The sequence below is a fragment of the Trichosurus vulpecula genome, chromosome 3 (genome assembly GCF_011100635.1).
Source record: "Trichosurus vulpecula isolate mTriVul1 chromosome 3, mTriVul1.pri, whole genome shotgun sequence".
Classification (NCBI taxonomy): domain Eukaryota; kingdom Metazoa; phylum Chordata; class Mammalia; order Diprotodontia; family Phalangeridae; genus Trichosurus; species Trichosurus vulpecula.
Genome location: NC_050575.1, coordinates 173,791,172 through 173,809,182, shown reverse-complemented (window position 1 = coordinate 173,809,182; position 18,011 = coordinate 173,791,172). Strand labels below are relative to the sequence as shown.

At 36.9% G+C, this 18,011-nt stretch overlaps 1 protein-coding gene across 3 annotated transcripts in view; it reads left to right on the top strand.

The window, feature by feature from the left end:
- LOC118844008 (trichosurin-like) overlaps positions 1-18,011 on the top strand; it is a 115,182-nt gene that overhangs the window by 42,994 nt on the left and 54,177 nt on the right. Inside the window, exons 1-4 of one of the 3 annotated variants that reach the window (XM_036751817.1) lie at positions 13,008-13,091; positions 14,488-14,621; positions 16,374-16,444; positions 17,034-17,141. The exons of the other annotated variants lie outside the window; for them this stretch is intronic. Of the exons in view, the coding sequence (XP_036607712.1) occupies positions 13,008-13,091; positions 14,488-14,621; positions 16,374-16,444; positions 17,034-17,141 (397 nt within the window). Of the gene's footprint in view, positions 1-13,007; positions 13,092-14,487; positions 14,622-16,373; positions 16,445-17,033; positions 17,142-18,011 lie in introns of those variants that run through there. 3 annotated transcript variants of the gene reach the window in all.

Here is an 18,011-nt window from a genome sequence, read left to right as displayed (position 1 = left end):
GGACCTCAATCTCTCCCTCTCTGAACTTGATAAATCTAACCTCAAAATAAACAAGAAAGAAGTTAAGGAGGTGAATAGAATTTTAGAAGAGGCAGATATGATAGATCTCTGGAGAAAACTGAATGGTGACAAAAAGGAATATGCTTTTTTCTCAGAGGTACATGGTGCATATTCAAAAATTGACAATGTACTAGGGCATAAAAACCACACAATCCAGTGCAGAAATGTAGAAATAGTCAATGCATCCCTTTCAGATCATAATGTAATAAATATTATTTGTAATAAAGGATCAGGGAAAGACAAATTAAAAATTAATTGGAGACCAAATAATCTAATCCTAAAGAATGTGTAGGCTAAAAAACAAACTGTGCATACCCTTTCATTCAGCAATACTATTATTAGTCTATATGCCAAAGAGATCATTACAAAGGGTAAAGTCACATGCAGAAAAATATTTATTGTCACTCTTTTTTGTGGTGGCAAAGAATTGGACATCAAAGAGATGCCCAATAATTGGGGAATGGTTGAACATGTTGTAATATGAATGCAATGGAATACTATTGGGCTATAAAAATGCTGAGCAGGCAGATTTCAGAAAAATGGTTTGGAAAGACTTACATGAACTGTTGCAAAATGAAGTGAGAAGAGTTAGGAGAACATTGTAAACAGTGTCAGCAACATGTGTGATGTATTCTATGTAATACAATGATCTAGGACAATCACAAAGGACTCTTGATGGAAAATTGTGTCCACATCCAGAGAAATAACTGATGGAGTCTGAATCCAGGTCAACCATATTTCTTTAAGTTTTTTTTTCTATTTTTTTGGGGGGGCAGTAATTCTTTTTAACATTTTAATTTTTTTTAATTCTTATGATAAACAATAGATGGGAAAAATATGCTCCTTTTTCTTTTTTTTTCTTTTTTTTTTATAAATTTCTTTATTTATTTTTAGTTTACCACACACGGTTCTACATAGTTTTGAGTTCCAGTTTTTCTCCCCTCCCTCCTCCATCCTTCCCCAAGATGGCATGGAATCTCATATAACTGTCATGTATAACTTCGCATTGAATTAATTTATGCACAAGTCAAGTTGTGGAGAAGAATTTTGACCAATGGAATGAATAATGAGAAAGAAGAAACAGAACCAAAAAAAAAACCCAAAAACAAAAACAAGAGAAGAAAAAAAGGCGAGCATGTAGTGTGCCTCAATCCGTATTCAAACTTCACAGTTCTTTGTCTCGATGAAGATAGCATTCTCCATCGTGAGTCCCCTGGAGTTGTCCTTACCCCTTAGGTTGCTGAGAAAAGCGCAGTATGTCAGGGTTGGTCCTCACGGAATCCATATATCTGTGGCTGTGCACAACGTTCTCCTGGCTCTGCTCCGCTCACTCAGCATTATGTCGTGTAGGTTTTTCCAGGTTGTTATGAAGTCTGCATCATCCCCATTTCTTATGGCACAATAGTATTCCATCACCTTCATATACCACAGCTTGTTCAGCCATTCCCCAATTGATGGGCATCCCTTGGATTTCCAATTCTTGGCTACCACAAAGAGAGCTGCTATAAATATTTTTGTACATATGGGTCCTTTTCCCGCTTGTGTGATTTCTTTGGGATACAACCCTAGAAGTGGTATTGCTGGGTCAACGGGTATGAACATTTCTATAGCCCTTTGGGCATAGTTCCAAACTGCTCTCCAAAATGGCTGGATCAGCTCACAACTCCACCAGCAATGCAACAATGTTCCAATTTCCCCACATCCTTTCCAGCATTTATCATTTTCCTGTTTTGTTATTTTAGCCAATCTGACAGGAGAGATGTGGTACCTAAGAGTTGTTTTGATTTGCATTTCTCTAATCAGTAGTGATCTTGAGCATTTTTTCATATGCCTATTGATAGCTTTAATTTCTTCCTCTGAAAACTGCCTGTTCATATCCTTTGACCATTTCTCAATTGGGGAATGGCTTGTATTCCTATATATTTGGCTCAGCTCCCTATATATTTTAGAGATGAGGCCTCGGGCAGTAATTTTTTTTACGACATGACTATAGGGAAATTTATTTTACATTATTGCACACCCATACTGAAGACCTTACTGTATTAAGGAGGTTATAGATGAAAGAGGGAGAGAGAATAATTGGAACTCAATCATTTTTTAAAATGAATGTTAAAAATTGTCTTCATGTGTAATTGGAAAAGAATGAAATACAATTAAAAAAGCAAAAAGGAAGCAGGAGTTGGTGGGAAAATTGTATTAAATCTATGTATTAAATATTGTTGAAAATGATCTGATATCCAAGGAACTAAAAAAAAACCTGTAAAGTCGATATTATTCCCCAACACATAAGCACTTAAATAATGTGAGTTAAAAAGGTTCCCAAGAGAAAAATTGTAAACATCAACAAACATGAAGCAATGCTCCACATCACGAATGTAACCAGCAGGTGTCATTGTAGAGAGCAAAGTTTAGTTGAAGACTGCTTTCCCTCTTCTGAACTGGAAAGAGAAAGTTGTAGTTTCTCCCCAAACCAGATCATGCCTTTTTCTTTCCCCTGGTTGACTCAGGACTGTAACTTTGCCTTTAGCCACAGTTCTCTCCAAAACTCTTCTCTCTTTAGTGAAGGATGATGATCTTCCTAGTTCTCTTATATTCAAGGTGACCAGACTCTGACAAAGAGCCTACATGATTTTGCATCTTCTTGCAGTGGCACAGATCCACCTACTATTTTATAAAAGTTATTAATGTAGGCTATTAATAACAATAACCACCACAAGATCCTCTGAAACCCATGTGGCTAAGCATCCCCTTAGTTTAGGGATACCTCTAACATTAGGCAAGAAGTAGAGATATCAATTTGTTTTTAATTCTTTGGTTTTAAGCTAGCCACTGGAATCCAACGTTGCTCCTTTTCAACATGGAAGAAACATATGTGAAACAAGTCCTCACATCTTCAGATCTATCCATTTCCTGTCCAGGACAGCAACACTTCCTGGTCACAAAGGCTCACAATCTAGGTGTTATCCTTGACTCTTTCACAGTCTCCATACTCTGCCCATGTCCTAAGGCCTGTTAATGTTACCTTTGTCACATTGCTCATACATTCCTCCTTTTGTCCTCTGGTACTTGGTTACAGTCTTGGTCACTTCACACCTGGATTATTTCAATAACCTGCTGATTGACTTGCCTCCCATGAATCCCGCATTGCTTCAGTCCATTCTCTACTCATCTGTTAAACTAAAGTGCAGTTCTGACCATGTCATCCCACTACTCAATTAACTCCAGCAGTTTCCTATCACTTTCAGAATGAAATATAAAATCCAATATTTGATGTTTGATGATATTTATTTCTAGAACCTGCCCTACCTCTTTACATTCTTTTACATTTTACTCAGTGCTATGTATTCCTTAATCCAGTAAAGCTGACTGTTTTGCCTATGCTCAAAAGAGATATTCTATATCCTGACATTTCATTTTCACAGGCTCTTCCACACACCTGGAATATTCTCTCTCTTCTTCTATGCCTCCTGATTTCCTTCAAGTTCCAGCTAAAATCCTATCTTCAATGGGAAACTTTTTCTGATTTCCCTAAACTGTAGTACTTACAATCATTTGATTATTTCAAATTTATCATGTATGAATCTACTTTGTATATAGTTATTCACATTCCATCATTAGACTGTGATGTTCTTTAGGGCAAGTTCATTTTTTTTCTGTATGTGTATTGTCAGAATGGTTGGCACACAGTAGGTGCTCAATAAATACTTAATACTGACTGATTAAAAACTTGGAGGAATAGTATAAAATACAGTTTGAGTATCACTTAAAAATTTGGGGATGGGAGGGAGCTATTAGAATTAGCTTTAGATAATAAACTCTTTCCATATCTTTCCTCAACTTTTAAAGGGATGATTATCTAGCAGATATAGCCTATTTCTTTGTTCCATTAAGGGGGCACTGGGTAGCCAAAGATGTACACTGAGTACCTAGTAAAGAAATTCTTACCACACAAAATGCTTGTGGGAACCCAATAGTCCATTGAGATGGCTCCCTTGACTTCAAAATTTTCCCCTCAGATTCAACTAATTATTCCAATACTGGAGCTGTTGTCCCAAATTGCCAAACCAGTATTCTCAATAGTCCTCTTATTTTCTGTGATAGGGAAAAACAACAGCATCTCTTGGACAAACACTATTTCCTTGTTCATGGTAAAAAAATCTCTTAGTGTCCAAACCAAACTATGAACTTCCTTTAGCCATGTCATTGCATTGTGTCATCGAGAGCAATTTCTCTTTGGCAGAGATATCTTGGCTGTTAATGATAACAAGAGAGATTCAAATAACAAATGTTGCTCACCTTATATGCAGCAAGTTGCCAGAGAAGACAGAAAATGGGAATAGTTCATGTTTTATGGATTGCGGGAAGACATGTACATTGTTGGTGGAGTAATGAACCATTTTAATGGCAATTCATAATTATATGCAGAGATTGATAAATATATTCATACAAACTTGATGAAGATATGTCATTGCTAGATACAAACCACTGGCGGGTTAATGACAAAAATAAATGTCCCAAATAGTGGAAAATATTCCTAATATGTATTTTTAAAAATAATATCAAAGAACGGGAAAGAAAGTAGTTGCCACTAGATTTAAGAATAACTAAACAAGTTATGTCTCATCAATGTAATGGGATGCTTTAATAAGTGATGGATATAATAAAAACAGACAAGTAGGGGTAGACTTAGAAATTGATTAAAAATAAAGCATTAATGGAGGAAGAGACAAAATGGCTGAGAGGAAAACTTTTTGCCAAGCTCTCTTTATACAACTCCTTCACAACAACATAAGAAACTAAGCTGAATTCAATTCGGGTTGAAAAAAAGGAAGAAAATTTCACAATGAAACACTGTTCCAGCCTAGGGCAGCCTAAGACAGACAGAGAATTGTGTGGACATTGGGGTGGGGCTAACTATGAACACAGTATGGTGTCAGTGGCAGCCATGGCAGGACATAGAGTGGCAAGAGAATTGAGATGGAACACCAGGGAAGAAAGCATTGGACCAAATAGAGAAGCTGGGGCACTTCTACGCTGGTGCTGGGAGCAAAAATATGTGACATCTGGCAGGCCTTTCCCTAGTTACCTGGTTCTAGGTCACAGTTCTAAGGCAGAGAGTAATGAACAAATCTTTAAAAAGCATAGGGCTCTAGCTGACTACTGAAAATAAAACAAATTCCTTAAACATTCTTACATAACTCTGAGCCCAGGAATGGAATGGTAGCTCAGTTATAACTGCATGTAAGACTGCAGTAAAATGACTAGAGTAAGGGATGAAGATTAAAGGGAAACCAGCAGTTTAATCTCTCTGAGACTGCAGAACGTCCCAGTAGGCCAGTAATGACTGAGTTCAGTAGAATCTTTTGAAACCCAGCTATACACAAGCCAATAGAACCTGAATGAGATACTTACACAGCTCAGACCAGGAGGTCACTGAAGAGACCTCTCCCTGGATAATACCAATTTCGCAACACTAGAAACTTGTAGATCTCCAGACTGAGATACAAAAGCAGCAGAAGGACAGAAAATGACAGAAGCTAAGAACAGACATCCTCTACCCCAGATGTATATACAAGCCAATATAAAGATAGAATTAAAGTCAAGAAATAGGCTGGGAAAATGAGCAAACAACGAAAAGGAATCTCTTCATAAAGTGCTCCTTTGTGGCAATGAAGATGAAGACACAAATTCAGAAGACAATGACTTGAAAACATCCACAAAGGCAAAAAAAAATGCAGAGTGGACACAATCAACAAAAAATGTCTAGAAGAGTTAAAGAAAGAAATTTTAAAAAACCAAAACATTACTTCAAAAACTAAAAGACAGTAAAGAAGGAGTGGAAAGAAGATAAGAAAAGAAATGAGAACTATGCAATGAAGTAACGAAAAGAGAATTAATTATTTAGTTTAATAAAAGAACTTAAAAACCTTGCTTCTTAAAAATATTCTATAATTACTTAAATTTTAGAATTGGACAAAGGAAGCTAATAACTTGATAAGATATTAGAAGTAATTAAACAAAGCGAATGACTGAACAATTGAAGAAAGTATGAAATATCTGAGAGGAAAAACCACTGACCTAACATATAGAGGAGAGATAATTTAAGCATCATTGGAATATCTTAATGTCAAGAACACAAAGTGAAGCAATCAGAACGTAGAAATATGATTTACCTAATGAGTAAAACTATATAAAGAGAAGGAATGATAAGGACAACAAGAGGAAAGTAAACAATTCAAAATTATAATAATCCAATTTGACTGTAAAGAAGAGATAGGACATATGTGCTGATTTACTTGTAAGAGTGGGCTTCTATGAGTGTGGAATATCATATGCATTTGTCCTTAATATGAGTGGTGGATCCCTATATGGTGATGCAGTCTGGAGACAGGGGACAAGAGTACTTTGAAAAGTGGTGACATTTTTGTAATACAAATCCAAAGTATATTAATATAATTTTGTTTTAAAAAATTGAAAATTGCAATAATACATTTCACCATAAATTCCACATTTACTTTTCCCCAATGATGTAAACAGCTGTTAGAGTGAAACAATTTTAGCACTTACATTAAGAAGACCAGATATATTGGAAATATGATGCATTTAGGTCATACACTAGAGTGTTGGATGCACAGTCAGAAAGACCTGAATTCAAAACTGGCCTCAGATATTTCTTAGCTATATGGCTTTTGGCAAGTTTCTTAAACTCTCACACCTTCAGTTTCTTCAAATCTAAAATGAAGATATTGCTAGTAGGGTTGTAGTAAGGGTCAATAACATATATAGTGCTTTGAGAACCCTAAGCCTGTATATTATTTTGTTGTTCAGTTTTTCAGTCATGTCAAACTCTGTATGATCCCAAGGATGACCTATCTGTGGGATAGTTTTGGCAAAGATATTTCAGTGACTTGTCATTTCATTCTTCCAAAGGACCATTTTTTTCAGTAGTGATCCATGAGGCAAATAGAGGTTATGTGATTTGACCAGGGTCACACAAGTGACCATACACTTACAGAAACCTAGCAGTTAAACACATGAATAAGAAATTCCATGTACCCAAGGCTCTTCATGTTTCTTTATAGCAGTCCTTAATGACAAACTTTTTAAATTAGATTTATTATTTTTAGTTTACAACACTTAGTTCTATAAGTTCTTGAGTTGCAAATTTTTCCCTTTGCTCCCCTCCCCCTTCCCCCTTAAAACAGGATGCAGTCTGGCATAGATTCTACATAAAACTTCGCATTAAACTTATTTACACAATAGTCAAATTGCAAAGAAGAATTATGACCAATGCAATGAATCATGAGAGAGAAAAAACAAAACCAAAAAAGAAGAGAAAAGAAGAGAGCAAATAGTTTGCCTAAATCTGCATACAGACTCCACAATTCTTTCTCTGGATTTAGCCAGCTCTCTCCATCATTAGTCTTTTGATGCTATCTTTGAGACTTGTATTGCTGAGCAGAGCCAAGTCTATCAAAGTTAGTCACCACAGAATCTTTCTATACACAGAATCATTGTATACAACCACAGAATATATCTGTGGTTGTATACACTGTTCTCCTGGTTCTGCTCCTCTCATTCACCATCATATCATGTAGGTCTTTCTAGGTTATTATGAAGTCCATATATTCCCCATTTCTTATAGCACAATAGTATTCCATTACATTCATATACCACAACGTGTTCAGCCATTCTCCAATTGATGGTCATCCCCTTTATTTCCAATTTTTTGGTACCACAAAAAGAGCTGTTATAAATATTTTTGTACATACAGGTCCCTTTCCCACTTGTGTGATCTCTTTGGGATATAGCCCTAGAAGTGGCATTGCTGGATCAAAGGGTATGCACATTTTTGTAGCCCTTTGAGCATAGTTCCAAATTGCTCTCCAGAATGTCTGGATTTGTTCACAACTCTACGAACAAGGTATTAACATTCCAATTTTCCCACATCCCCTCCAGCATTAATCATTTTCTTGGTTTTTCATGTCAACCGATTTGATGGGAGAGATGTGGTACCTAAGAGTAGCTTTGATTTGCCTTTCTCTAATCAATAGTGATTTAGAGCATTTTTTCATATGCCTATAGGTATCTTTAATTTCTTCCTCAGAAAACTGCCTGTTCATATCCTTTGACCATTTCTCAATTCGGGAATGGCTTTTATTCCTATAAATTTGACTCAGTTCCCTGTATATTTTAGAAATGAGGCCTGTATCAGAGACATTGGTTGTAAAGATTTTCTCCCAATTTTCTGCTTCCCTCCTAATTTTTGTTGCATTGCCTTTGTTTACACAAAAACTTTTCAGTTTCACATAATCAAAACTATCCATTTTGCATTTTTTAAGGCTCTCTGTCTCTTGTTGGGTCATGAATTCTTCCCTTTCCCATAGATCTGATAGGTAAACTATTCCATGGTCTCCCAAATTGCTTATAGTATCAGGCATTATTCCTAAATCATGAACCCATTTTGACTTTATTTGGTTATACGGTGTAAGATACTGGTCTATGTCCAGTTTCTGCCTACCATTTTCCAATTTTCCCAGCAGTTTTTGTGGAATAGTAAATTCTTAGCACAGAAGCTGGATTATTTGGGTTTATCAAAGACTAGATTGCTATAGTCATTGACTTCTGCGTCTTATGTACCTAACCTATACCCCTGATCTACCCCTCTGTTTCTCAGCCAGTAGCAGGTAGGTTTGATGACTGCTGTTCTATAGTATAGTTTGATATCTGGTATGGTTAGACCACTTTCCCTACCATTTCTTTTCATTAATTCCCTTGATATTCTGGACTTTTTATTCTTCCACATGAATATTGTTATTATTTTATCCAGCACTATAAAATAATTTTTTGGTAGTTCGATTGGTATGGCAGTGAATAAGTAAATTAATTTGGGTAAAATTGTCATTTGCATTTGCATCCAAATCCAATGAGAGTAAAGCTCATATACTACTCTTCTCCCTCCCTTCTTTCCCTCTACTATAATATAGTTTTGTGCCTCTTCATGTGATATAATTTACCCTTTTCTACTACCTCCTTATCTCTTCCCCCAGAACCTCTCTTTACATCTCTTAATTATATTTTTATCATTATAACTGTTATTTTATACTGACACCCACAGTCTCTGTGTATCCCTTTCATTGTCATAGTAACTGTATTATTCTCAAGATTGACGTATATACATATGTATTATATATGTATACATATATAACAATATAATCCTATATAAGGATGTAAACAATTTCGCATATTGATTAATGAAGTTTGTGGGGGATTTTCCCCCTGTTAACCTTTCTGTGTGTCTCTTGAGTTTTGTATATGGAGATCAAATTTTCCATTCAGTTCTGGCCTTTTCATCAGGAAGGTCTGGAATTCTCTTATTTCATTGAATATCTATCTGCTTGCCTGAAAAAGTATGCTTAATTTTGCTGGGTAGTTGATCCTTGGTTGTAGTCCCAACTTCTTTGCCCTTTGGAATATCATATTCTCATTTCTCCTGTCACTTAATGTAGAAGCTGAAAGATCCTGTGCAATCCTGACTGTAGTCCCATGATATTTGAATTGTTTCTTTTTTGGCTGCTTGCAGTATTTGCTCCTTGACTTGATAATTCTGAAATTTGGCTATAATATTACTTGGAGTTTTCAATTTGGAATCTCTTTCAGGCAGTGATTGGCAGATTCTTTTGATGACTCATTTCCCCTCTGGTTCTAGGACCTCCTGGCAGTTATCTTTGATAATTTCTTTGAAGATACTCTCCAGACTCTTTTTTATCCTGGCTTTCAGGTAGACCGATAATTCTCAAATTGTCTCTCCAGGATCTATTTTCTAGGTCACTTGTTTTTCCAGTCAGATATTTCACGTTTTCTTTGATTTTTTTTCATTCTTTACATTTTGTTTGACTACTTCTTGATGCCTCATAGAGTAATTAGTTTCCACTTGCTCAATTCTAATTTATAATGAATTACTGTCTTCATTTTGCTTTTGAGTCTCCTTTCCAATTGGTTGATTTTACCTTTCAGAGTATCATTTTTTTTCTGTTTAGATTCTGAATCTCCTTAGCCATTTTGCCACCTTTACTTTTTAAACATTTGATTTCATCAGCGTTTGTTTTTTTTTTTTTTTACATTTTTTCTTTTATTTGCCTAATTTGGTTTTTAAAATGCTCCTTTTTGGATTTTGGAGCAGTTCACATTCCCTTTTGAAGTATCAGATGTGGGTATAGTGTCAATGCTGTACTCTTTCAAATTGGAATTTTGGTCTTCCCAATTGTCATAAAAAGTATCAATGATCCTGTTTTTCCATGTGCTTCTGCATGTTGGTTAGCTTTTTCCTGACTTTACAATGGATTTCTGCTTTCGGGGCTCAGGGAGCTCTGTCCCAGGTTTCTTCTGGGAATTTTTAGCCTAGTTACTGACTTAATGTGTTGTAGCCTGTGGTTTCCTGAGGTGTGGGGTAGGGGTAGTCTGGCTGCCAGAAGTCTCCTCTTCCCCTGGTCTGTGCAAAGGAGTGTCTGGGTTCTTAGTGTTGACCCTTGCTGGCTCCACCCTTTTGGGACTCAGGAATTCCCACTGTTTGGCTACTGAAGCCACACTTCTGGCTGCTCTATTCCAGGGTTGTTCCTGAGTTATTCTCTCTGGGTCAGGGAGGGAGGGGTGATAGCTGTTTACCTGGTCATTATGTCTCCCAGAAGTTCAAGAAGGTGGGTTTCTAACCTTTGGGCTTCAAGCCTGAGGAGTAGATGCCTCATGACTGCAGGCGCTGCACTGCTGCTTTCTATCAGTTGGATAGACAGCTGTGGTTTGTTGCATGGCCTGAGGACCTCTGCCGCTTTCTGACATCCAGTTTCCTTCAGGCCTCATGACAGAATCTTTTTAAAGAGATAGTGTAGTCCATGTTTTATTTTCTTCTCTTCTTTGTTTCTCTGTCCCAGGAGAAAACTACTACTCTCTTCTACTACTGCTATTTCTCTGCTAATCTATAGTTACTGAACTAATGTTAAATTCTTTTAGTAAAGCAGCCATTTGTAGTCTGTCACTGAAACAGAAGTCCTAAGCCTGGAGTCTGTAGCTTTTTAGGTCTAATCTCTTGGATGGGTGCTGAACCAGTCTAAACCACTCCTGTGACAACCTTTCCAATAAGTCAGAGAAATTTGAAGTTCCTCAGCTATCTTGATGTTCTGAAGCCTTTCGCCCTCTTTAGTCATGGACAGACATAGAAGGCAATGCTTCAAGCCCCTGAGAGATTTCCCCTCTCAGGTTATAGACAGCACTAAAATCATTCTAGCCCATCACAACAGCAACAGTTTTCTGATTGCCTTCAAACAGCTCCCTCAATAACTACAGGGCTTTACTTGCCTTATAGAATTCTCCAGGTCCAGATGGAAATAAAACACAGCAAGATTAGCTAACTCTTTACACAGTAGAAGGGTTCTGCATGCCTCAGTGGGCTCTCAGCCTCTAGAAAACCTTCTGAGCTTTAGTCTCTGGGAAGTGAGCAATTTCCTGACACCCTGGTCCCATGATGTCACTGACTGGTAGGTTGTGGGAAAGTTTCTCCATGATGATCCTGAAGCAGTGATACAGGACAAAATACACATTGTCCTCTGCAGCTGCTCTTTAGATCTCTCCACAACTTGTACGGATTTTTCAATTATAATATTCCTCTTCACACACTCTCCATTCTAGTCAAACTGGACTGCTAGTAATTCACTAGGTAGGCCACTCAGTGTTTTTGACACCATGCCTTTGAGAAAGTGGTTTCTCTCCCTCCTCAACTCATCCTTATGGTTCCTTCTAAGCATAAATCATCCTTCCTGAGGCATGATCTGTATTGTAATAACTAGTGGCACTCTTTAACTCTCTAGAAATTACTTCATATAAGTTTGTAAATATATGATTTATTTACGTTCTTATATACAAGTTGTAAACTTCACCCAGTGAAATGAATGTTCCCTGGAAGCAAGTATTGTTTTCTTGATGTCTTTGTTTTTCTACCATCTACTACAATGTCTTGAACATAACTGAATGTTAATAAAAATATGTTAAATTGAATCAGATTTTATTTTACAGCAAATTGAAATTAGGTTCCAGATCATGGCCTCTAAAAATACTAGCACAGTGACCTTGGGCAAGTCTTTTAACCTCTCAGTGCACTCATATAACTCATTAAGATGATGAATTCTCAAGGAGTTGATGAGCTATACTGGTACAATGAGTTTCATCTTTGGGAGTACTCTAAATCCCTAAATTTAAAGATGAACACTAGAAAAAGAATGCCTTTAGAGTATTTTATTGTCTACTAGATTGTAAGCACCACAAAGGAGATCAAGTCCAAAACATTTCAGTTTGACCAATGACTAGAATATGCTTTGCAAGCAGTAGGCACTTAAAAAATGTTTATTGAGTTGCGACAACTAGAAAGAAAGTTACCAGATTGAGAGGAGAGATATTTCTTTATTTGGGCACTCTTCTCACATTACCTAAGACTGCCTGTACTTCAGGTGCTTTGCAGGCAAGTTTCAATACTTTTTAAAATGGTGACCTCAGTGTAATCCTTTCTGTGAAGTTAATGGCCTCACTGTCACAAGGAAAAAAAAACACAGGAACTGTATTTTCTGGAATCTCCGGACAGACAGAGTTGATCTGAAGAAGCTGGCCAAACCTAACACTGTCTGTTGATCTTGGAAATTTCTATTTCAGAATTGTAAATTTTCTGTTGTCAGAAAGTACTTTACTAATCTGTCCTTGGGATCTTTGGCTAGCAATCACTCACTGTCTAGTGACTTTGCATAAAGTATACTTTGAAGGAGTAGTATGCCTTTAGTGCCACATCATCAGGGACCCTGCCCCAGAACGAGGTATAAAGGTAGCTGATCAGAGTGCTAGACAATTCAGCAGAATCCTCACATATTCAGGTGCTCCTGAAGCATCAAAGTGGAACCCTTCAGAAGATGAAGCTTCTAATGCTGACCGTGGGGCTGGCTCTGGTGTGTGGCCTTCAGGCTCTCAATAACAATGCAGAAGACTCACCAGAGGTAAGTGAGCAAGAATGGGAACAGGTTGATAGAGTTGTCTGGCAAATGTGTGAAGATAACTAGTAGGGAAAACAGAACTTCTTTGGGTAGAACAAAGCAAAAACAGGACTCACAGCTGAAAAGAAAAGACATACATTTTGCTATTCACTCTCATAATTGTCCTTCCCAATAGGTGTATTGTGTACCAGCAATTAAAGTCAGCAGAAAATATGAAATTACACAAGAGTTTGTGCCCGTGTCCTATTTCTTTTAAGTGACAAAATAAAAATCCATAGAATAAATTCTGCACCTGTCAAATGAAGGGTTGCCCTAGATGATCTATAATTTTTTTTTTCTTCAAAGATGCTGAAACCCTGAGATTACATTCTTTCAAAAGAAACTCAGCTGTAATTGAAATCTGTGCTCTCTGAGCCTGATTACAATAACAAATGAAATGATAAATTCCAGCAAGTCTCCTTTTCTGTGACTTACCATTTAAACCAATTTTTCTGATCATATTCAGATGGTAGCTGGAGGGATTTTGTTCTGCACACATGCTGGGATTAGATGCCATATGAATTCTGTGTTGGGGTATTATCTCACATCTAAGTAGAATAGAGAGAAAGAACATCCCCCAGGACTATGAACGATTAGAGTCAGAGAATGAACTCAAGTCTTTTCTAGGTAATCAAGGAGAACTATTTTTAAACCCCAGTAGAGATCTTCCATGTTCTTGTGGCAAAATCTCTCCTTAATTCTCAAAAAATTGAAGAAAGAACCATTCATATCTAAGTTCATGATACATAGTACGAGGAGTGGGAAATAATGTTGTCAGTAAAATAATGCCATGAAACACACAGTGCAAACATAATTAGACCCATGGAGAGGGGGATTTGAGGAGAAGGAGTTGGGGGAACCTGAGGAATCAAGGCAACAGCTGGCCCTCTAGGTGCTCTAGGATAGCTCTTTGACTGAATCCAAACTTCATAGAACATATCCTCTTAATAAAAGGACTGTTTTGTAAAACTTGGACTCAATCAAAAGGCCACACCCAAGGACTTAGAAGGCCACAAGTGGTCTCAAGGTCTTAGGTTTGCACCCTGGCATTGGACAAATTAGCAAACTAGGACAATGAAAGGATAAATAACTTACCAAAAGTCACAGAGTGAGTTAGTATCAGAGCCAGGCCAGAACTCAAATTTACTAACTCCTAGAATCATGAGTTTATTGCTTTCCTATGAAGATAACGTGTGAACCAGGTAGGATTGGGGTAAAGATAGACTTCATTTTTGAGGTTTCAGTTTCCTCACTTGTATATGTAGAGGGATTAAGTTTATGGTCCTTCCCAGATTAAAAATACTATGCCTATGTGACCAGGGATGACTTTTTCAATTCTCATCTAAACACATTTCCACAGGTTACTGGGAAGTGGTTCACAGTTGCATTGGCCTCAAATGTGACATCTAAGATTGAGGAAGGAGGTAGCTTGCAGATATTTGTCAAAAGTCTCTGGGAACATGATGGTCTTCTTAGTGCAGTCTTCTTTAAAAGGTAGGTGCTACCTGTGTTAATTGTTGGCTATGGAAGTGGGGACAAAAACCTGGGTAATAATGCAGGCATCCTTTAAACCACAAAGGCTGAGCCAAGAGTCACATAATTGAAGGTTGTATACAGTGGTGAAGGATAATGCTAATTAAAAGTATTTTTATATGAAGTTAGGATATTTAGAACCATGCTCTGCGTAAACTACGATTTCCTTTCTGTTCTAAACCTCCCTGAGTCACCAGTCTCCATTTTGTAGTAGAGGTGGGATACTTGAGGCCCCTCTGCTAAGAAGGCAGAAAGCAGAAGGACAGAGGGAAGAAAGATACTCACTTAACTCACACATTTGCAGTACCTTAATTTCGCCATTCCCCAAATGAAGAGCATTAACTTTGCTTACAATTCTTCTACAATTCTAATCAAGTCATTTCACCTCTATTTGCCTTGGTTTCCTTATCTGTAAAATGGGAATGATAAAAACACCTATTTCTCATGGTTGTTTTGGTGATCGAGCAAGGTGATATATGTAAAGTGCTCAGCACAGTATTTGGCACTTAATAAATGCTTTATAAATGTTATGATATTCTTCAACTTTTTCTCTATCAGGAAAAGGCTTTGAGTCATATATTACTATTAGTACCCTATATAGTTTGAGCATTTTATTTAAACTTAGATGTTTATGATTCAAAGGCTTTCTTTCTTCCCAGTGAACTGCTTCCTTTCTAATCCTAGTTATTTTATTTTGTTCAAACAAAAGCTTTTCAATTTCATTTAGCATGAAATGTCTCCTAGATGTGTTTGTGAATTTCTGCTTATTTTTATGACCATTAACATTGAACCATATATCCCTTTGAGGTATGGTATAAAATTACAGTGTAACAGTGTCTTAAGCCTAATCTCTGCCAAACCATGTTCCTGTTATCTGAGAAATTCTTGTCAAATAAAAAAGTTGTTTTCTATGTAAGTTATGTTATCATGTGTAGTAAACTCTGATTCTTCTTCGTCCTGTCTTTTTTTCGATCTACTTTTCTATCCTTTTAAAAATTGAATGCGAAATAGTTTATCTCATTTCAGTTACCTTGATCAAAATGGGACAATTTTTGTTTGCTTTTCTCTTGAGATATTGTGAGTATAAAATACAATAAAAAGTTCATTTTATATATACTTCTTTAAGTTTAAGGAAGTTTAAGTTTTCTCCACAATGAGCTTATGAGGAAAGGCAGAACATTAATATCCCTATTTGGAAATGAGAAATATAACTCTCTGAAAGGTAAAAAGTCTTGCGTGTCCGTGGTCATGCAGTTGGAGAGTGGAAGAACTGGATTTGAATGTACTTCCAAATTCAGTTGATTTATGGAAAGTCCAGTAGTTATCCCAAAATATATTTTTTATGCAGTACTACTAAAGAGAGAGTTCTTCTATCTATTCAAGTATTTCTTTATTTTTCCTTCATTTAGGAAAAGAATTTTCCTAAATTTCCTTAATCATCCTTATTCCCCACACCAAGGATTCCAAATTTTTAAACAATTAAATTGAATTAAAAATATACAATAATTTTTAAATGGTGAACTCTAATACTTTCTAAGAAGTTAGAAGTCACCTTAGATTCAGCATTGTTTATAACATTCTTGTAAGAAATGAAAAAGTATACATTTTTGCAGATAATATTAAAATTAAACAAATCAATGCATCAGGGTATTTCTTAGTGAAATTTCCTTTGCCAGAATGAGGTACTCTTTTAATCCTAATCTTTATTTCTAGGCAAAATGGCAAATGCATTCAATTTTCTGTGACTGCTTCCCCAGGAGAAGATGGTCAAATGCACGTACCATGTAAGTATAAATGAGACTTTCGATGTCTTTCATTAGTATTCTGAAATGAATTTATGGACTCAGTTATTAACAAAGAAGTGGAAAATAATCAGGAACTATATGAAAAGCTGCCTTTTTGCAGATGTCCCTCCACCACCCTGTCTTAAGTCCATTATGACTGCACTGTGCAAAGCCTAGATGAGATCCTTTGATCTTCTCTTCTTCCTTACAGAGCTCTAGACATCTGATTAGCCCTTATGTGATTGAGATGGAAACTAACTCACTGTGGCCTTGCACAACTGTTTTGCCCTCCCTTGGTCTCAGATTCCTCATCTATAAAGTGAGGTGTTTGGACTAGATGGTTTCCAAAGTTCCTTCCATTTCTAACATTTTGTGACTCTAGAGGCAGATAAGAAGAATGTTGAAAAAATAGAAGTCTGTCAACAAAATTACAATTTGATCAGAATGGCAGAGCTTATGATGGAATTGAGTTTTCCAGAAAGCCCTGGAAAATGCCTTTGCCTGATGTTTAACGTCTAATAAGTCTCAAGTCTTTACTTTTATTTCTGTAGTTTCAAAATTCTGACCTGAGCTTTTGAATGCTTCACAGATGATGGAGAAAATGCTTTATCCCTTGAAAGCAGAGACTCTGAACATTTGATACTTATCGTGTATAATACCAAAGATGGGGAGGTGACTGTTTGGGGAGAACTCTTTGGTATGTATCCTATGATCCTGCACTAACACTCTTGCTCTTCTCTTCTCTTTTTCATGATAAGAGTACTAAAGAAAAACAAGTGGTAGCATTGTAGCTTTGGGGGTGGCCCAAACTGTGTTTGACTATAATTTAAATGCCAGAGAGCACCAGGGAGCCAGACACAGAGCCAGACAGACACACACATAGATAGATAGATAGAGAGAGAGAGAGAGAGAGAGAGAGAGAGAGAGAGAGAAAGACAGACAGATAGAGAAAGGGACAAAAAGAGAGAAAGAGACAGAGACAGAAAGACAACCAGAGAGACAGGGACAGAGAGAAAGAGACAGAAAGAGACAAAGAACAAGAGACAGTGAGAGACAGAGAGAGACAAAGAACGAGAGACAGTGAGAGACAGAGAGAGACAAAGAATGAGAGACAGTGAGAGACAGAGAGAAAGGGAGAGGTTCCAGTGTTAATCTTTCTTCCTCTCTGCTCTGAAAAATGGTAAATTTGGGATGAATTATTATCCCTTGTTCACCCCAAGCCTCTAGCTAGTAAAGGAAATGTGAGTTGGGATGCCTCTGGCCTAATATTGAGCCATTACTCCTATTTCTCCTCCTGGGGTGCTCCATTCTTCTCATTTTAGGCTGTACTCACTGAATGATGAATATAGGTGGACAATGGAATGGTTAATCACATTTACCCTAAAATCAGATTTTAAAGTCAGGTAAGCAAGAAAGAGCAAATCCCAAGAGACAGAAATACATTTTCGCAAGGAAGCACTCCTCCTTGGGAGAGATTGAGGGAATGTGGAGAAGGCAGATGAGTAATCAGCAGTTCAAGTCCAGGAATCTTAATGGTTTCAGCAATGTGATGCTGTCCTATATTTCT